The 21,105-nt window shown below is 52.3% G+C and overlaps 1 protein-coding gene across 1 annotated transcript; it reads right to left on the bottom strand.

Moving 5' to 3' along the window:
* Positions 1–14,054: 14,054 nt before the first annotated feature.
* Positions 14,055–16,331, bottom strand: SOX3 (SRY-box transcription factor 3). Its single transcript, XM_045068191.1, has one exon. The coding sequence runs from the start codon at positions 16,174–16,176 to the stop codon at positions 14,839–14,841; it is 1,338 nt and encodes a 445-aa protein (XP_044924126.1). The 5' UTR covers positions 16,177–16,331; the 3' UTR covers positions 14,055–14,838.
* Between the last annotated feature and the right edge of the window lie 4,774 nt (positions 16,332–21,105).

Below are 21,105 nucleotides of genomic sequence, written 5' to 3'. Positions count from 1 at the left end.
TCAGTGGGGAGCCTGCTTCCTCCTCTCTCTCTGCCTGCCTCTCTGCCTGCTTGTGATCTCTCTCTGTCAAATAAATAAATAAAAAAATCTTAAAAAAAAAAAAAAAAAGAATTGTTTAAAAAAAAAAAAAAAAAAAAAAAAGAATTGCCCTGCGTAAACAAGTTCCAATCCCCTGAGAAATTGTCTTTCAACCTCATTTGTCCCTGAGAAACGTCCATCAAAGACTTGCTGTGGTTCTGTGTCTTGTCCTGCAGACCTGATAGTGCTAACTTGCTCACCAGTGAAAACATTCTTTGGATGGAAATGGTCATTTTTGCTGGTGTCATATGATCTTCTAATTCCTGGGGATGACTCTTTAAACATTTCTATGTCTCTAGGACTTTTCTTTCCTGTCTTCTCTGTCCTTTTTCATCCCAAATGAGTTATTTTTCAGTGAACGTGTCTTTACAATGAAGACACAAAAGAGCGCTTTGTAAGAATGGTGAAATTCGGGCCCTTTCAGACAAGAAGGGTATGTAGCCTTTTTTTTTCAGCCTGCGGGGAAGTTGTAGGACAACAGCTGATCTATTTATTGGGACTTAAGCTAGAACCAGTCTTTTTAGTCTTTATTTTTAGTTAACTTCTTTACCCTGCTGATTTAAATCTGTCTGAAAGACATGATGAGTAGCGTGCGGTGTGACAACATCTGGAACATGGCAGAAAGTGAGCTGAAAAAAAAAAATGACTGGTTCTTCATTCTGTAGCGATGCTATTTAATGAGTGAGCCAACCACTGTGGCTTTCAGACACTGTCGGCCTCACAGGGAACCTTCGAGAATGTCTCATCCTGCCCCCTCATTTTATACCGGAGAGCCAGAACAGAACGGACTAAGCTAAGTGCACAAAGGCTAATGCAGTGCAGACCTCAGGTTGCCCGATGGACTGCTAGGTATGCTTTCCACTGCTCCTGACCCCCACCCCCCCATGAAGAAATCACACCTTCGCAATAGAATACAGGCCAATGACTGGATCAAGATTTGTGGCTTGGGTAATAAGCACCACTGTTCCTAGAGTACGTAACGTGTGTTATCTCATTTATTGGGTCACAGCACGTAATATGGAGTCTGACTCCATTTTTAATGTTTGATGACTGACAGCTTTTATGCCTCACCACTCCCTTCCCATTGTTCCCTGCGTCTGGGCCAGCTGATATGAAAGCTTGGGAGCCCCCTCCTTTAGGGACAGCAGGAGATTCAAACCACACAAGCCCCTGACCACGTGTTGGGGAGCCCTCCCCTCCGCCGACCCCCAACTACCATAAAACCCTGCCCAGTCTCCTTCCCTTGCTCTCTGACGCCATTTTTGGACCAGCTGGCAAAGTCTGCCCTGCTCTCCCCAGAAAACCCCCATTGTGTATATAATAAACCTCTTCACATGGCATAGAGAGGTCAAAATAATGGTTAGCTTAGTTGGTAGAGCATGAGACTATCGGTTTCAGGGTTGGGAGTTCGAGCCCCATGTTGAGTGTAAAGTAAGTAGGGCAGCTGGCTTGGAGAGCTCTGTGGGGAGATGTACTAGAGGCCATAGTCTGATGTTCATTTGGCACATGTGCATTTTGGACGCTCACAGGTCTGGAATAATTCAGGTAATATATTCTGTGTGTTGGGTGACAAGCATCATCCCTCTTACAGCAATGCTACAATGTAAGAACCACTTTTGTCCCCATCTTACAGAAGAGCCCCCGGAGTCTCAGAGAGGTGAACAAGGCATGATCAAGGAAAGCCAACTAATGGACAGACCTTGGGAGGAGCTCGATCTGGAGCCCGTCTGGTCACAACACACGAGCTCTGAAAGGCTTACTCGCTGGCTTTAGAGTTTGAGCCCTGATTCTCTTCTCTGCCCGTGGAAAGGACACAGCACCTAGCGAGGACCTAAGCCCTATCTTCAGGGCTGGAGAGCATGGCCAGCTGCCCTGGCCGGCCCTCCCCCCATCAGCACCTCTTGAACTGGTGCCGCATATGCCTCCTCGGCACCTCCTGTCAGATTCCTCGTCCTTGCTGATTTCAGGGACTGGACTGTCACGGGCGTCGCCATTGCTGCTGTAGCTCCTCAGGCGCCACATGCTGCGAGTCCTTGTTATCTCTGGACAGCTCTTTTTGGTATGTCAAGGATTTATTCAGTAGAAGGGGAAGAAGCCGGAGAGGAGAACCTTCTGCTGATCATACTTTGCTGCTCGTGAATAGCCTGGAGTCTGGAGCCCTGCAAATGGAAACCCTCGTACCCAGAAAGGAGAGTGCTGACCGGTCCTGTGGAAAATGGTGGCATCTACAATGGCCTGGGGTTGGGGGGGGGGTGTTCCAGAACCTTCCTCAGGGAGCCACAAACGTCTACGAGCAAAGTCTCGTGGAAAAATGAAAAATGAACTCAGTTTCTTCAGGTTTCTTTAGCCAAGATTAGCATGTGATTCTCCCTACCTTGCTGTGGAGGAAGTTCATGTTCTCATAAGTTGGAGACAGGACGAGAGCTTCCTTGGGCCCACAGAGGAGTGGAGAAGCATCACCTGCGAAGCTATTATTAAACTTCTGTTTTTCCCACCGTGAGAGAATCATAGATGGGGCGGGCGGACAAACAGCAGGGAGCCTACGAGGAGTGAAGGCGCTTTGGCCAGATCTGCCCCTGAGGAGCAGGGTGACCTTGGACAAGCCCTCTCCTTCCTCTCCTCAGCCAGTCAAGTCTTCCTTACTGGAACTTCCGTCATCTATGGCCTTTTGTTCTTTTCTCTTTTCAAGTTTTTTGCAGCTCCAGCATGGTTTGATTTTATTTGAGAAAATGGCAAACTTTCGTCCGGGGTCTCATGGTAGGCGCCAGGCACAGGGCACGTTCCTCTAATAGAACAATAGCCAACGAGCTTGGGAAACACAAAGGCAGGGAGAGTCAGGGCAGGCGTCTCAGAAGAGGTCCGCTGGGCCCTGAATGAAGAGGGGCAGAGGACTAGACCAGACTAGACTCAACTAGGCTAGAGAGGAACCCACTCTTTACCTCATCGGAAATTCTGGAAAGGCTGGAAAGAAGCTGGTTTGTTTCTGGGAACCCGGAGGGAGGTTGGTAGTGGTAAGAAATGAGACCAGAGACCTAAAGAGCCAAGAACAGGTCATGGAGGGCCTTGAATGACTTGTCAACTGGTTTGGACTTTGTCCTGTGGGCAGCAGAGGTTGCCAACAGAGGTTTTTTTGGAAGCGGAATTGCATAATAAGATTGTTTTTGCAGGAATATCATTCAGGTCTCAGTGGGGAGGATGGCCCGGTGTGGTGAGATACTGGGGGCCTGGAGGTCAGTGCGGATGCTAGTGCTTGAGTTATGCTTCAGACAAAGGACAAGGGCCCTCTGGTGGACAATGATCTCCACCTCCCGATATTCGCACCCTCTTGTGGGATCCCCTCCGCTGGAGTGTAGGCTGGACCTACTGGCTCACTCCTAAGAAGAGAATATGGCAAAGGTGATGGGATATCACCTCCAAGATCAGGTTACAGAAAGACCGTGACTTTCCACACCAGCTGACACGTTGTGAGCTGCCCTGTGGAGAGGCCCCCATGGCAAATAACTGATGTTTCTGGTCAAAAGCCAGCAAGGACCACGGGGCCTTTCCGCAGCCTCTTGAGTGAGCTGGGAAGTGGATCTTCTGAGGCAGGCCAACAGCCACTTTAGTGACCTTGGAAGCAGATCCTACCCCAGGGGAGCCAACACCTTGACTGCAGCCTTGTGAGAAACCCCGAGCTAGCTGGGCCATGCCTGGATTCCTAGTGCCCAGAAATGGTGAGGTCGTAGGGATCTGTTGCTTTAGGCTGCTGACATTTGGGCTAATTTCTTGTGCAAGCCCCAGCTAATGCAGGGGGAATGAAGAACGGACGGATTCTGGAAATGTAAGAGGAAGTTGGGTTGGAGTGTGAGGGAAAAGAAACGTCTAGGCAGACATGGGTGCAGTTTAATTAGCGTGGGAAATAGAGTAGAAAGTGTTGGTTTGGGAAAGTAAAATGATGAGTTAGTTTGGTTCTGTCCAAGTTTGGGGACCCGTGGGACACTACAGTAAATGTATTCAAGAGGCAGGTAGAGCCAAAGGTCTGAGGCTCAGGAAAATCATACGGACTGGGCTCTTGGGGTTATCAGTGCACAGATGGCTTAGGAAGTACAGAGACCAAGGCTAGACTTCTGGGGATATTCAACAGTTAAGAGACTGTCCTTTGTCATCAGAAAATTGCTGTTCTGGGGCGCCTGGGTGGCTCAGTGGGTTAAAGCCTCTGCACTTGGCTCAGGTCATGGTCCCAGGGTCCTGGGATCGAGCCCCACATCGGGCTCTCTGCTCAGCGGGGAGCCTGTTTCCTCCTCTCTCTCTGCCTGCCTCTCTGCCTATTTGTGATCTCTCTCTCTGTCGAATAAATAAATAAAATCTTAAAAAAAAAAAAAGAAAAGAAAATCGTTGTTCTCTGTATGTGTGTGTGTTTCTTCTTCCAAGCAGTTACGATCCAGAAAATTGTTGTTCTCTGTGTGTGTGTGTGTGTGTGTGTGTGTGTGTGTTTCTTCTTCCAAGCAGTTACGATCCATTCTAAAATATATTTCCTTCCTTGTCTCTGTTCCTTGACTCCAAACATTACTGGACCTCTCCACCTTTCCTCTGCAAATGGCCCAAGTTCCACGTGCAACTCTGCTGCAGATTTCCCACTGCTCATAATTATTGGCAGCACCTCTAGATTTCAGACGCTTTCACACTCAGCCTAATTTATTCTTTTCAAAGAAATCCTATAAAGTAACAGAGCAGGAAAGTTTGTTACTGGAAGAAATACAGTACATGGAAAGTCTAGAAGATGTCAGGTTGACCCGCAGATCTTTTTCCAGGGGTTGGTGGTGGCGAGAGTGTTTCTAGCTAACCTGCAGAATGTAAACAGAGCCTGTAGACAGACTGACAGACAGCTCTATCAGCCCTGCTGGAGGTGTTGACACCGCTATCCGACCCGGGGTGTGAGCATAGAAGCTTGTTACCATGCCAAATTTTGCTGAACTGCTTGGCGCTTTGACATTACAGATATCCTGTTCCTGCACATTGAGACTCATAGAAGAATCTTAAAGTTAGAAGGCACCTTAGAGGTCTTTTTAAAATAGAGAGCGCAGGCTAATTGGGAATGTTTCAAACTATGTACTTGCAAGAAGTCAATGGTACTTTCATTGAGCAATTACAGAGCAACACAGAGTTCTTTTCGATTGCGAGGTATTAGTAGATGGAATTGCCTTTTATTACCATACAAAACCACACTAAATTTGATGGAGCAACAGTTTGTTTGAACTGAAGTGACTATGGAGGCACTTGGGCTGGCTCGGTGGGAAAAGCATGCAACTCTTGATCTCAGGGTTGGAAGTTCGAGCCCCACATTGGATGCAGAGATTACCATATAACCCCTTAAAGATTTTATTTTTAAGTAATCCCTGTACTCAACGTGGGGCTCGAACTCCCAACCCCGAGACCGATAGTCTCATGCTCTACCAACTAAGCTAAGCAGGAGCCCTGAAAACGACATATTTAAAAATAAATTAGCTCTTGGGGCGCCTGGGTGGCTCAGTCTGTTAAGCATCTGCCTTCAGCTCAGGTGATGATCTCAGGGTCCTGGGATCAAGCCCTGCATCGGGCTCCCTGCTCAGCAGGGGGTCTGCTTCTCCCTCTCCCTCTGCCCCTGCCCCCACTCATACACTCGCTCTCTCTCTCTCAAATAAATAAATAAATAAAGTCTTTTAAAAAATAAAAATAAATGAGCTTTTAATTAGTTTTTTTTAAACAGGAGCTTTTTTTCCTAATGAAGATTTCCTTTAACCCACAAAGTACAGTTGACCATTGGACAGCGCAGGTTTGAACCACACAAATCCACTCGCATGTGGATTTATTTTCAGTAAGTACAGTGCAGCACTATAAACGTATTTTCTCTCCTTTATAATTTTTTTCATAGCATGTTCTTTTCCCTAGCTTACTTTATTGTAAGAATACAGTATATAACACATATAACATACAAAATATGTGTTAATGGACTGTATTTGTCATCAATAAGGCTTCCAGTCAAGAATAGGCTATTAGTAGTTAAGTTTTGGGGGAGTCAAAAGATAGATGTGCATTTTCGACAGCATGCAAAGAGGTGGGGTAGGCACACCGGCCTCCACATTGTATGAAGGTCAACTCTACTCACTTTTTATTTATTATTTTTAAAAAGATTTTATTTATTTATATATATAGAGAGAGAGACAGCAAGAGAGGGAACACAAGCAGGGTGAGAGGGAGAAGGAGAATCAGGCTTCCCACTGAGCAGGGAGCCTGAGGCGGGTTCAATGCAGGGCTCGATCTCAGGACCCCGGGATCATGACCTGAGCTGAAGGCACACGCTCAACTGACTGAGCCACACAGGTGCCCCGTACCCACTTTTTTTTTCCCATACTCACTGTTTTTTTTTTTTTTAAAGATTTATTTATTTATTTATTTATTTGACAGAGAGAAATCACAAGCAGATGGAGAGGCAGGCAGAGAGAGAGGAAGGCAGAGAGAAAGGAAGGGAAGCAGGCTCCCTGCTGAGCAGAGAGCCCGATGCGGGACTCGATCCCAGGACCCTGAGATCATGACCTGAGCCGAAGGCAGCGGCTTAACCCACTGAGCCACCTAGGCGCCCCCCATACTCACTTTTTAAAATGAGTTTTGAGGGGCGCCTGGGTGGCTGCTTCTGCCTCCCCTGGCCTCCTCTGCTCCTGCTCTCTCCCTCACTCTCTCTCAAATAAATAAATAAAATCTTTAAAATAAGTTTTACTTTTTACAATAGTTTTATGAAAAAATTGGGACGATAATACAGAGAGTTCCCATGTGTTGCCGTACAATGTTGCAGTTTCCCCAATCATCAACATCTTATATTGGTATGGTACATATGAACAACATATCAATATTTGTTATGTTATGATATATATGATAATAACATATATTATGACTTATGATAAACAATATATTATTATATATGATAATAAATATATACATATGATATTATTCCTCAATAAACTCCACACTTTATTTATATTTCCTCATTTTTTCCCCTAAAGTCCTTTTACTCTTCCAGGATCCTATCCAGGATACCACATGACATTAACATTACATTTAGTAGGTCACGTCTCCTTAGGCTACTCTTGGTTGTGAGGGTTCAGACTTCCCTTGTGTTTGATGACAGCATTGAGGATTGCTGGTCAGGTATTTCGTAGAATAACCCTTAATTGGGATTTAGCTGATGTCTTTCTCATTATTAGGCTGATTATAGGTTTTGGGGAGGAAGACCACAGAGGAAAAGTGCTGTCTTCATCACATCACATGGATAATACACACCATCAACATGACTTATCACTGTTGATGTTGACCTTGATCAGAAACTATTTTGATTTCTTCTGCACTGATTTGTCTTTTCACCTCCCCTCATTTATGTATTAATGATTTATATCAGTATACATACATGGCTATTTGTTGTGTATTTCGGGTTATAATTCCATACCACTTTATTAACTTTTTTGCTCAAATTGTTGCAGATTTGGTCATGGGGAGCCCTGTTAGTTGGCTTCCGTGTCTCTCAGACACATCTCCAGCACATCTCCGGCACTGTGGTCTGTCCCTCCTTCCTTCCCTGCCTTCCTTCTTACCGCTCTGTACTTTCTGGCACTCCAGGGTGCTCCAGACTCATTTTGTGTACTTCTGGCCCCAGTGCTAGAATCTAGAATCAGTCATTTTCCTGAAGAGTCCTGGTTCTTCTCAAGGAAAAATGGTATTAGGAGCTAAAATCTGGATACTATGTGTGCTGGTTACTACTGGGATTTCCTTGCCACTAGGCCTTCTTATCAGTTGACAGAGCTAGGTAATATACATATGTATACTAAGCTGTATATATACAAGTATTCCTTTTTTTAAAGATTTTATTTATTTATTTGAGAGAGAGCGAGAGAGCACAAGGGTGGGGGAAGAGGCAGTGGGAGAGGGAGAAGCAGAATCCCCGCTGAGTGGGGAGCCTGACCTGGGGCCTAGGGCTCAATCCCAGGACCCTGAGATCATGATCTGAGCCAAAGGCAGAGGCTTAACTGACTGAGCCACCCAGGCGCCCCTCAATTCCTTTTTATTGCAGAAAAAATATTCCATTGTATGGATATATCACATTTTATTTATCCATTAATCAGTTAAAAAACAATTAGGTTGTTTCTGCTTTTTGACTATTATACATAGTGCTGCTCTGAACAGTAACATACAGATCTTTGTGTAGATGTATGTTTTTATTTCTCTTGGTTTTTCCTAGTAGAATTCCCGGGTTATATGGTAACTCAGGGTTTAATTTTTTGAGGAACTGCCAGACTGGTTTTCAAAGTGACTTTACTATTTTACATTCCCACCAGCATTGCACAAGGAATCCAATTTCTCGGCATCCTCAGCCACACTGGCTTTGCCTAGTCTTAAATTACTATTATAGCTGTCCTCGCAGTGCCGTCTCTGGTTTTGACTTGCACTTCTCTGATGACCAATGATGTCCAGCATCTTTTCGTGTGTCTGTCAGCCACTTGTATATTCTCTTTGGAATAATACCTGTTCAAGGCCTTCGCCCATTTTCAATTGGGCATTTTTTTATTATTGAGTTTTAACTTTTTATATAGTCTGGATGCAGGCCCCTTATCCTATATATGATTTTCACATTTTTTCTCCTAGTCCATGGGTTGTCTCTTCACCTTCTTGATGGTGTCCTTTGAAGCAAAAGAGGTGCTTTTAGCTAAGTCCAATTTATCTATTTTTTTCCTTTGTGTTTATGCTTTTGGTGTCATAGTGTTTGTTTGTTTTTAATGCGGATGTCTTATTTTGCCTTCCTTCCATGGCAAACGCTGGCCTCAGCAATGAGGAACATCACTTGTGATGGTAGGAAGTACAGAATCTGACCAGGGGGCATAAGTTCCTCCCTAAAGGATCAACAGGCTACTAACCAAGGTGATAATCATACTAACACACACTGTACAACGGCCGGGTGCCAAGCACCGTACTCGCTCTCAGAGCATCTTTTTTGTTGTTGTTTTGTTGTTGTTTTTAAGATTTTATTTATTTATTTGACAGAGATCACAAGTAGGCAGAGAGGCAGGCAGAGAGAGCGAGAAGAGGAAGCAGGCTCCCTGCTGAGCAGAGAGCCTGATGCGGGGGCTCGATCCCAGGACCCTGGGATCATGACCTGAGTTGAAGGCAGAGGCTTTAACCCACTGAGCCACCCAGGCGCCCCTGTTGTTTTGAATCCTCGCGAGAGACCAGAGATATTGTTGTTCCCACTTGACATCTGAAGAACTTGCGACTCAGAGTAAGTCACGTCCCCAAAGCCTATAGTTGCTGAGGAATGGAGCCAGGGTGGCAAATTCCGTCTTGATTTTCATGGGCTTGCACCGATCCCATTAGCTTCAAGCCCCCACGGCCCTCATTCCTTAAACATGCAGTAACCCTCCACATACATTTTTGAGAGCCTACTACGGAATAGGCACTGTGCTAGGTACCTAGAAGCCAGGAGGGAGACAGAGAACAGAATCACACCAATAAACGTAAATTGACCATTGGGATCAGTGTTTGAAGTAAGCCAGGGCTCTGAGAGCTGTAACAAGGGGATCTGTCCTAGTCCAGAGGAAGGCATCCCGATGGCTTCCCAGAAGCGATGCTAGGACTGAGATCTTCTGGAGGGCTTTAGATCACCTGAGGGAAGAGCTTGAGAAAGAACATTCCTAGAAAAGGGAATAGCACATTCAAAAGCCCCAAGGCAGGAAAGAAATGATATTTTTTTGCTAGGAGATTTTATCATCAGGAAATGTGCATTTTATGCACAGCGTTGGGCAAATCCCGCAAGACAAAATCTCACAAAACGAGATGGCTACCGTGTGTGTATAGCAATCTTTATCTCAGTCAATGGATGGCCATTAAAATTGGTTTAGATGTGAAACTATCAGGTACTATGATTTATTTACTCAACAGACATTGCCCAAAAGAATCCTGGCGGGGATTGAGGGAGGGAAAATAGCTGAGCTCAGAGAGATGGGCAGGTGTTGGATCAAGCAAAGCTTTGGAGGAGTTGGTACAGTTTTTCAAGAGCCGTCTGGAGGAAGCCACCAGAAGGTTATTAAGATGGGAAGCGACAACGATAGGGTTTGTGTTTGGAAAGTTGGAGGGAACATTCTATGGAGAAAACATGTAGGCGAACCGTGGGGAGCAGAGTGGAAGCAGGAGCAGGTCAGAGGCCATGGCGGTGGTCTGGCAAGAAATGTCAGCAGTGTGGATGAGGAGGGTGGCCAAGGGGCGGAGGGACACAGCACAGCACCTTCCATTTGCTGGTGGGTACTCACCCAGCCCTTCCTTCACCGGGCCTGGGACCCCACCTAAGGAAGGGCTTACTTCCTGCCCCTCTCCCAAGAGGGCAGTGAGGGTTGCTTAGGCCCCCAGGTTTATGTGCCTTCTGGTTCCTCAGTGGCCCCTGCTTCCCACAGCCCTGGCTGTTCAGCTTGGCTCCCAAGGAGGTCTTTTTCTCCAGTGAGTGGGTCTGAAGAATGAAGGAGCCGTCACTAATCTGATCCTGCTTCTGCTTACTGAGGAGGGCGCCCGGCGGGGGGTTGCTCTGGTGTGCTCCTCCTGCCTGTGTTCACTGCAGCCCCAACCCCGAGCTGGAGGATTACTGCTCCTGGGGCTCCCTGCCCCCCTCCTCACCCCAAAACAAATGAAGGGAAAGCTGGAACTTTCTTCTTTCACATGGAGACACATTTCTGTATTTGTGATAGGGAGAGAATTATTTTTAACCTGCCTTTTCTGGTGATAACAGGAATACAATCCTATCAGAGGAAATTGGAAAGTATGAGAACATAAAAGGAAGACTAACCAGGATTCATAATACTACCCTGCATTTTTGCATATTTTTCCAGTCATATATCCTTATTGTTAAATAGGTCATACACACTGAACATACTTTTGTGTATCTTGCTCTTTTCCTTTTGTGTTTTAAACATTTCCCTGTCATTAAAATCTCTCCGCACACATTTTTTAATATCTGCAAAGAAGCCTTTTTTGAAAACATATTTTAAACAACATTTTCCTATTTGTTGGACATTTGGCTTGTGTGTAACTTTTACCATTTAAGGAGTTCTGTGTTGAACATCTGTTTACAAACGTTGGTCTACGTTTTGGATGCCCTCTCCCCCACTGTAGATTTCTAGAAGGGAGATTAATGAGGGGAGTTCTGTGGAGAGGACAGGGAAGAAAATCTCTATGGGGGATAATTCTTACCACAAGGTAGCTCCCCCCAAACCCCCCCCCCCCCCCCCCCCCCCCCCCCCCCCCCCCCCCGCCACCCCGCCCCGGCCCCCAGTCAGGAGAAAGCTAAAAAAGATGGGCTGGTCTCTTCTACTGTGTAAAGACCTCCTGCTTCCCACTTCAGGTTTCCTTTCTCCTAGCCCTGGCTTCTAGGTGTCTGTGTCAGGAATGACCTCTTCTGTAGAGACACCACTGCACTGTGGGCTTACGAGGCAGCTGGGGCTGGGATTTCAGGGGTTTCTCTCCGTCTTGTGGTGGAACAGAGAGCCCTGCGGGCCTGGGGGTCTGGCTCTTCTGTGCCCCAGCTCAGCAATCCTGAGCACTCTTTCCCCTTTAGGAGCCAGTTTCATCTAGGGAAAGAAGATAGAAGAGGCAGGAGCTGGGGTTTGACCACTTAAGAGCAGAAACCTTATTTTAAGTTAAATCTTACCAGAACCCCAATCTGTACAACAGAGGAAGGGGCAGTTGTCAGGCTAGAGGTGTGTGTAGGAGGAGTGGGAGCGGGGAGGGGGTGCTCTAGTTGGAAAACTCTGGCCTGGAGGATGGCCGTTTCACTCCCGTTTAGGCTCAGTTCCCTCCCTTCCCTAATGCCAAAGTTTAAAAAAGAGAGAGAGAGAGATCTTTTATCTATATTTAAATTCTGCAAATGTGCTGATTGATGAAATCTTTTTTCTTAAAGACAAGTTGGAAACCAGACAAGTGGAGCACAAAGCCACGGGTGCTCCGAGAGGGAGTGAGCAGTATATGAACCCCTCTGAAAGGGGTACCCTGGCACTTCTAAGAAGGCAGCAGCACAATGGACTCTCCGAAAGGAGCCGAGTCAGTTTCTTCCCCCATAGGCACCGCCCCCTCAGTGGGGGGAAACTGCTTGTTTTCACCCTCCCTTTCCTATAGTCACTGCAGACCAAACTTGTGTCCACAATCGCTAGCAATTTGAACCCAGAGTAACCTACAGCCAGGTATTTTACTGAGGCCCAAACACTGCGAAAGATATGAATAGTGTGGGTGGAGATGACAAGAGAGGGACGGCCCTGGGGACGTTGGAGCACCGGGCGACGGTGTGTGTGTGTGTGTGTGTGTGTGTGTGTGTGTGTGTGTGGCGGGGTGGGGGGGTGGTTGAAGGGGGAGTAGTGAGGGCTCCCCGCCCGGGCAGCCTGTGGGTTTGCTCCCATCCCAGCGGCGAGTGTTGCAGCACCCACCAGCCAGGAGGGGCTCGGGGTCTGTGACCCCGGAATGGAGAGTAGAGGGTGCGGAACGGAGACCTCGCCCGAACCCCGTCCCGGACGCATCAGGCTCGGGAGGAGCACCGGGTGGGGTGGAGGGCACAGCGCGGGGGTCTGTGCATCACCGCCGGTAGCCTTCCCAGCTCGAGCTGCAAAGTTACCGGGTGGGGCGCTTAGGGTTGGGGGGCGCGGGGGGGGGCGGAGACAGTGCCCCCGTCTGCGGGGGAGGGGTGGTGCTGCCTTCTCCGGGAGACCCGACCTTTCTTGGAGAGGCGTGGTGAGCTTAGTCTCCAGGATCCGCAGTGATGTGTAAAAAGCGGGCACGACCCCCGAAGCGGTAGAAAGCCTCCGCCCCTCCCCCCTGAGGCCCGCCCAGGCCCGCAGGTGAATGGCTGGCCCGCACAAAGGAAGCCGGTTGGAAATGTGGAATTCGGACCAATTTATGGGAGATTCTGTCGCCCAGAATCCCGGCAGACCTGAAGCAAAGAAACCTGTGATCAAGAGTGGCTGAGGATAAGAACCGCGCACCAGGCCAAGCTTATTGGAAAGACCGAGTTTAGTTATTCTAGGATAGCGAGGTAACAGGATTAAAGGGATTACGGAAATCACCTCAAACAGCTGAGGAGGGGGTAAAAAAACACTGGTCTATTTGTTTTCTTCCTAGGCCCCAAACAGATACACTGGGGCGGTGTGGCCGGGCACGAAACGAAAGGCCTTTCGGGGGACACGGTGGAATTCCTAAGGGTCAGGGATTGGGGGGAAGCGGGGGGGGGGGTAGGAGTAGAAAGCGGGCTGGAGGTTTGGGATGAGAGAGAGCCTCTTCTGGAAAACAAATAGGTGGTCTGGGTTGACAAGTCAAAAAGAAAAAGCCAGTGGAGGAGTTTTAGAGATCTTTTCAAGTGTGAGGTGCACTTTTAAAAACCCAGCGTTCTAGTGTTGAACCTCCTGCCGCTCCAGCCACCACGGTTGAAATGCACTTACTTCCTGCTCGGGATCCCTGTAACCATTTATTTTTAATAGGATAATTGAGATTTCCGAAGGGTTTTCGTTTGGTAAATATTTCTGCTCGGCTCAAATGTCTTCCCGCCCCAGTGCACAAAGGTAAACGTGCCCCCTACTCTGGCCGGTTTCCGCGGCCGCCGGCAGCCACTCCCCGCCCCGCGTGGCTGCCGTGGCAGACCCTCCTTCAGCGGGCGCTGCCTGCTATCAACAAGTGCATGGCCGCGGGGTGTTCGGCTCAGCGAGCGGGTGCCGGCTCCCGCACACGCTCCCGGAAGACCAACCGCCTGCTCCTTGGAGTTTCCGTAGCAAGGATCGGGAGCTGGAGTGTTTTGGATGACCAGGACTCAGAAACCCTCTCGGATCACGCTCGCTGCCCCCACCCCTGCCCCCGCAGGACGGGACCATGGCTCTTAATACCGAGTGATGGTTCCTTCCCCGACCCCGCGGAGAGTTTCAGGCCCGCAAAATTATCAGGACTCCATTACGTTGGTTATAAAATTTATTGATCTCTCATTTAGGAATTAAGAGTAAAACCTTGGAAAACCTGAAACAAAATAGCCCCTTCCCCACCACCCAAACGAAATCCGAATACATTAGCGCGACGAAATATCAAACAGATCACGGCAGAAATCACCAACTCAACAGCCTAAATGCGGACTGGACAGAAGCTGTCCCGCGGCCAGGGGCGGCGAGGCGGGAGACACACGCACACCTGGCTATAAATTAACATTGGCCTGAGCTGCCGCGCCACTCCGCGCGGTCAGCCCCCCCAAAAACCCACAAGGAAAACCGATGCAACGCGACGAGGCGAGGAGGCGTTGCCGTTCTCAGGCCAGCCTCCCCGAGAGAGCACGTTTCTCCTATTCACTCACTCCTTGGCTAACAGTAAACTAACGAGACAACATTTTCAAATGCAACAGAAAAACCCAGGAACCCAGGAGGAGGAGGAGGAGGAGGAGGAGGAGGAGGAGGAGGAGGGGGGAGGGGGGGCTGCTTTTTCCTCTGCAAACATCACAGCGATTCCCAGCCTACAAAAGGGGAGGGAGGGGCAGCGGCGAGGAGTAGGCGAGCTCTAGAAAGTCCCATTTCCGCTGCTCCGGACTTCTTTTCGCTTTCGTACAAAACCCGACAGCTACAGCAAAACTTTCTGTCCTCCCCATCATCGGTACAAGGCAACAGTCCCAGGCAAGCAAAGCTAAACAACAAGGCGTCCCAACTTGGGGGTGCGGGGCGGGATGGGGGCGGAGGGGCGGCGCGCGCAGGCGGGCGCTCAGATGTGGGTCAGCGGCACCGTGCCGTTGACGGCAGTCCCGGCGCCCTGGTAGTGCTGGTGTACGCTGTGCAGGCGGCCGCCGGGCAGCGGCGAGGCGGCGTCGGCCGCGTCCCCGCCGGGTGGCAGGTACATGCTGATCATGTCGCGCAGGTCGCCGAGGCACGCGCGCTGCGAGTGCGAGGTGATGGCGGGCGGCGGCGAGCTGGGTTCGGTCTTCACCACCGTGCCCATGGGGCCCAGGCTCATGGCGGCGGCGGCGGCGGCCGCGGCGGCGGCGGTGGCGGGCTGCTGCCCGTAGGCGGCGGCCGCGGCGGCGGCGGCCGAGGGCGCCATGCCCCCGTAGCCCGAGGCGGCGGCGGCGGCGGCGGCGGCGTTCATGTAGCTCTGGGCGCCGGGCGGCATCATGGGGCTGTACTGCAGGCCGGCCATGTCGTAGCGGTGCATCTGCGGCAGCGCGGGCGGCGGCGGCGGGCTGCTCATGGTCGCGGGCTGCGCGTAGCCCAGCTGCTCCTGCACCAGCGAGTACGCGCCGTTGGCCCAGCCGTTCACGTGTGTGTACGTGTCCAGGCGCTGGCCCACGCCCACCGGGCTGCTGGCGGCGGCGGCGGCGGCGGCGGCGGCAGCGGCGGCGGCCGCGCCGGGGGGCAGCAGGCCTCCGGGCAGGGAGTACTTGTCCTTCTTGAGCAGCGTCTTGGTCTTGCGGCGCGGCCGGTACTTGTAGTCCGGGTACTCTTTCATGTGTACGGCGCGCAGTCGCTTGGCCTCGTCGATGAACGGCCGCTTCTCGGCGTCGGTCAGCAGTTTCCAGTCGGCGCCCAGGCGCTTGCTGATCTCGGAGTTGTGCATCTTGGGGTTCTCCAGGGCCATCTTGCGCCGCTGCCCGCGGGACCACACCATGAAGGCGTTCATGGGCCGCTTCACGCGGTCCTGGTCGCCGCCCCCGCCCCCGCCACTCGAGCCCCCGCCGCTGCCGCCGCCTGCGTTCGCGCCGCTGCCTGCGTTCGCGCTGCTCTTGCCTGCGCCGCCGGGGGCTGCCGGGCCGCCTGCGCCCGCCGCAGGGGTGGGTGGCCCCACGGGGTTCTTGAGCTCGGTCTCCAGCAGGCTGTACATGGCCGGGGCGGGAAGTAGGTGCGCCAGAGTGGCGGGAGGAGAAGGCGCTCCCGGGGCTGGAGCGGCCACGGTGAAAAGGCCCGGGGACTCCGTCGGAGGGGTGCTCGGGGGCCGGTGGGCCGGCGGGTCAGGCGGGAAGGGCAGGCTTGCCAAAGTGCTCCGCGCCAAGTCGGCAGGAACCCGCAGGCTACTCGCACCTGATGCGTTGTCTCGAGCTGGCCGCATTCGCAGTCTGGCCGGGCGCTCGCCGGGTCCCTTATATACCTGCTCCGATCCCCCGGGGTTGGGACTCGGTCCGCCCCTCGCCACCGGGAGGCCTCGTGATTGACAGGCTCACAGTGATGCGCCCTGGCCAATCATCACGGAGTCCCCGTGCGGCCCCAGTGGAAAAAAAAAAAGTTCGGGGAGCCCTTTCGTTCACCCCCACGCCCCTCTTGGGCCCGGTGACGTGACGGGAGTTATTCAGGAGGCGGGAGTCCCAGAGAGCCGCTCAGAGACCACCAATTAGGGTCTCAAAAAGTTTGAAAGAACGAAACTCGAGGAAGTGACGGAGGGGGGAGGGGGCGCGCGAGCAGGATTGGGGGGGAGGGGGCAGAGGGGCGCCCTCGGGGTTCAGAAAGCAACTTTGCAGCCCCCTCAGGACCGAGCGGTGCCTGGTACCGGGGCCACCCTGCAAAGCATCCAGCCGTCTGCGCGGAGGTCCTCCGACCGCTTCTGCTGCCAGCGATAGGGACACAGGGCATCGCCAGTTACCCAGGCGAGCTTGGGGACTCAGGGCGCAACGGAGGCTCCGAGAAGCCCTCCCTGGAATCGACCGCTGTCCCAGCAGGACCCTCTGCCGGGAAGCCGCGGGCCTGCGCGCCCAGGATGGAGCCGGGATGAGGGACGGGGGCACGGGAGACAGGCTTCAGAACCGCGGAGCGCACTGGGGTTGTGACGCTCTCCGCTGGCTTGAGTGAAGGCGAGCAGTCAGCCGCCTGCTGCCCGGGCCGGGCGGAGGCGCTCACATGCGGTGGTGCGGGGAGTGTGTGGGGGGCGGAGGGGGTGAATCGGCCTCGGCTCTCTCGCTCCAGGCCCCCGCTTAGCGGCCCCTTTTTGTCTCTGCTCTCTGGCCATTTCGGTTTTTCCAGTCCGATGCCCCTGAGGGGGAGGGTCGGGCCCCTTGGAAAATCCGTTTTCATGGCAACACGGAGCCTCTCCAAGTGAAAGAAAAGTTTCTTGGAGGTTGGGGCGGGGGGACGGTGGCCGGAGAGGAGCCGAGGCCGTCCTCGGGGCGGACCGCCGGGCCCCCTCCACTGGCCGCGCACCTGCCGGGACCACTGAGCGCTGCTCTCGCTGCGCAGCCGCGCCGCCTCCCCGGGGAGCAGGCTCTGCTAACGGATTCCGTCCTTCTCCTTTTTTGTTTTACAGCCATCCTGGCCAGAGCCTCGAGACTCGGAGCGGGACATTCACCCGCATGTCATGTTGTCTGCCAAAGACTAGTGTCTCGGGAGCCCAGGCTGCGGGTAGAGGGAACCCCGACATTCGCCTTCGCCAGCCTGAGCGTGTGGCACAGCGTTCGAAAACTCCCGGAGCCGCCCGAGGCGACTGGTGGGAAGGAGTAGCGAGCCAGGCAGAAGTGGCAGAGAGTGAAATACGGCGTCCGCGCAGTGTGGTCCCCTTCCCCCAGCCTCGTGGAAAGATGGGGAATCAAAAGAATAGCGTAAATCCGAAGTGTGAAAAAATACAAAAACCTAGGCTTTTAGCTCCTTAGCGCTAATGCAAAAACCAGGCGATCCTGGGACACCTGCATGCTGGGAGCTCCCCCCACCCTTTCCTGCACGAATTTAAAAGTATACCGTGGTGACTTGGGAGGGAGCTGCCATAGAGCAGACCAGCCCCCTCTGGGGTGGGCAGACCGGTGACACTAGAATCCTGGCTCCCAGCCGGCATCATTTTCTGGAAATTTGGCCTCTCTGAACCAGCCCCTTAAGTTTGGGTTGCACCTGGTCTATGTTCTCTTGCTTTTCTGGCCGGAAGGAAGAAAATGTCTACAGTCAAGGGCTGCAGTCCTTTGAACAAATATGCGATTTAGGGTTTTAAAGTAAACTATCTGGAATGGTTCTGTGTATGGATCTTATGTCTATATGTGTGTGTGTGTGTGTGTGTGTGTGTGTCCGTGCATGGGTGTGCATACTTAAGCTGGCACAGACTAGAAGACGTGTCTCAGAAAATCGAAAGATTTGGCGATCTCCACCAGCACTTGTTTTCTGGCGGAACTAGCTGACAACGTCCATTTTTCCTAGGCAAACCCACCTTCTCCCAAATAAGTCAATGTGCGGTAACCCTGCCCGCCTGCCGCCTTCTCCAGATGCCCTCTCAGGTTCTCTGGGCCTCTGAGGCTGTTGCTAAGTGAAGCGCGTTTTAGGAAACTACCCAACCGACGCGCGGCCTGGCGTCCAGTAGCCTGACAGATGTCAGGATTCTTTCCAAGTTTTAGGACCCAAGTAAGCCGTTGTGGTGACAGCGCCTGGGCTGCATATTTCCCAAGGCGAAGGATACTGTGCTGGGTCTGTACGCCTCCCCGCAGCAGATTATCTAGGGGACTAGTGACCGCCCCCAGCTGTTTGTCATTTGACTAGCCACTGGCTTAGGTGAGCTCATTTTCACATTTCACACTCTGCCAGTGTTCCACCAGGACAGATAGCATCTCCCACAGCCCTGGATTCCCTCGGAGGCCGCGATTCAAACTGTCTCTGTGCCTGGTGGCTCCGGGGTGGTCTGCACAGCCCTAAGCAGGAGTCAAGGCGAATTTCCTTCAAAACATTTCCGAGGAAACGTCCTCAACCCAAACGAACATCTCTATAGTCGAACAAGGTCATTACAGGCGTGGGCAGGTGCGGGGAAGGCTCCGAAGGAAACCCGTTCTTCTGGCCCACTAGCAGCGCCCGCGCAGACACCAGCTGAGCGGCGCAATCTCAGCTAGGGGTCGGAAGAAGGGTCGAGGCAGGTACAACAGCCCGAGTGGCCTCGATTGGGACAGGGGCTTAGGCGAGGCAAGACAGCCAACGGAGCCAGAACCCGTGTCTCTGACAGGAACTCTGCAACGAGTGAGGGAAGCAAGAGGCACTGCGGGATCCAGGACCAGTTCTTCCCATCCTTTTCCGGAGAAGAGGGAGCGTTCGGCAGCTCTCTAGCCCTTTGGGGCCTCCCGGAACCCGTGGCGGCACACAGAGCCCCGGATGGCGGGCTGGGAACCCGGCCAAGTACCCCCTCCCCATCCCCCCTGCCCTCCCAAGAGAGCTCTGGCTCCCTCCGACTGGGGCTGGGACTGGGGATCCCAAGACTCAGGGCGTGGCAACAGCGCCGTTTGTTGGCTTCGGTTGGAAACTTCACCTAGAGGCGCCCCTTCCCGCCCTCCCGGGCTTCGAGGTCGCCCCAACCCTTCAAGGAGAGGTAGCAGGTTTTGCCGCTGGGCAGAAGTGGTGCTTATCCTAAGAGGGCTGGTTAGCGCAAAGCTCGGGGGACCCGGTCTCTAGCGTGTTGGCCTGGCGGCCCCGGGTGCACAGTGCACTCCCACCCTTGCCTCCTCCGGTTTCCAGCCTTAGCAGAAATCAGGTGTCCGGAGGGCCTCAAACCTGCAAAGTATACTCGAGCAGTTGTTGTGTTGTGCCATAGAGCAACTGGTAGAGCAGTGTAGGAGAGCGGCTATGCCATCGCTCACGGCGGCGGGGGCGGGGCGGGGGCGGGGCGGGACGTTGATTCCTTCTCAGCTCATGGGGACCTTTTTCAAGGTATCCAGATCGATTAGGACCCAACTCTCGGAAGAGATGCCCTTTGCGTGCATCTCGGGATGGGTGGGTGTGCATCGGTGCCCGCTCTGGGGGCCGAGGCCTGACAATAGGGTAGAACAATCAATCGCCTTTTTCAAGTGCAGCAGAGCCCAGAGAGCGGTCTGGTTTTGAGTATTAAGTGCGGGAAAACGTATCCCGGCGACCTTCAGAAACGCTTTGCTTTCCAGCCGGAAAAAAAAAAAAAAAAGTTTGCTTATCCAAAGGCAGTAATTCCTCTTTCTTCCTTGAGAACATCCCTGGACCATCTCCTAGCCGAGATCGTGTATTTGGGCCAGACTGAGGGCCTTGGTCAAGAAATCAGAGGCTGGGGACTGTTGCAGAGCCATGTCTTATAAAGCACTCTGGGGAGATGGAAGAGACAGCACCTTCCAGTTCTGCAAGCATTCAGTTGGTTCCTCCTTCCCCAACTTCAGTACTCCTGCTCCCTGCTCAACTGCTTCCAATGAAACACTTGTTCCTACAGGTCTGGGAAGGAACTGAAGATTCCAGGCTGGTGGGTAGGTTGCAAACCATAGCCTAGTTGATGCTCTCTTCTGAAGAGCCGTTTTATTGGGAGCTACCAGAGTTGTGTGGTGACATGGTCCTGGAGGTACCAAAAAGTCTCTTGTGGGCAGTACAACCGTATTGTCTTGCTCTTTGGTGTAAGATTTTTTGGGAGGGAGGGTGAACTTTTTAAAAGCCAGTTGCCGAATTTGATTTCCTTGGTTAGGTGAGCTTTAATTTATAGACACAGTGGGAATCGCCTTGGCCCACACCTTGGCGCTCAGTTGCAAAGATCCCTTGCACTCCCACCGGGTGTTCAGGAATGACCAGCTTTCTCTTCCCTAGGTGCGGAGCCACTACAAGGAAACTGACAACCTTTGCCTTCAGCGCCCTCTCGCCGACCTAACCACCTGAGCGCTGCCACCTCCCCAGAGGAAGGCAGGCCCTTCCCCGGGAACGGGGTCCCCGCTACCAGAGGGTCTTCCGGGTCACTCACTGCGGTCAATGTCTGCCTTCCCCAACAACCTCCTCTGCCCCCACCCCCTACCCCGCCCACAACCTTCCGCAGGCGCTCAGCTCTTCAAGCGGTAGCCCCGGCCAAGCAGCCTCCTGGAACCCGCGCCCTACCGCCAGGCCTGGCTTCCCACTGGGCCTGGGCCTATCTCCTTTCCCACTTCTTTCCGTGGCTGCGAAGGCAGGGCCCCTCCACAGCAGCGAGGTGGCCTGCCGGAAGCCAGGGCGGGGAAAACCATCTAGAAATCGTTATCAGTACGGAATGTCGTCTGAGTGACTCCACACGCTTATTCGGCCAGCGGGGGGCACGGGGCCCCTGGCAGTG

This window comes from Mustela putorius, unplaced genomic scaffold (genome assembly GCF_011764305.1).
Source record: "Mustela putorius furo isolate JIRA1106 unplaced genomic scaffold, ASM1176430v1.1 tig00003899_pilon_pilon_pilon, whole genome shotgun sequence".
Classification (NCBI taxonomy): Eukaryota; Metazoa; Chordata; class Mammalia; order Carnivora; family Mustelidae; genus Mustela; species Mustela putorius.
This window is presented reverse-complemented; position numbering and strand designations above follow the sequence as displayed.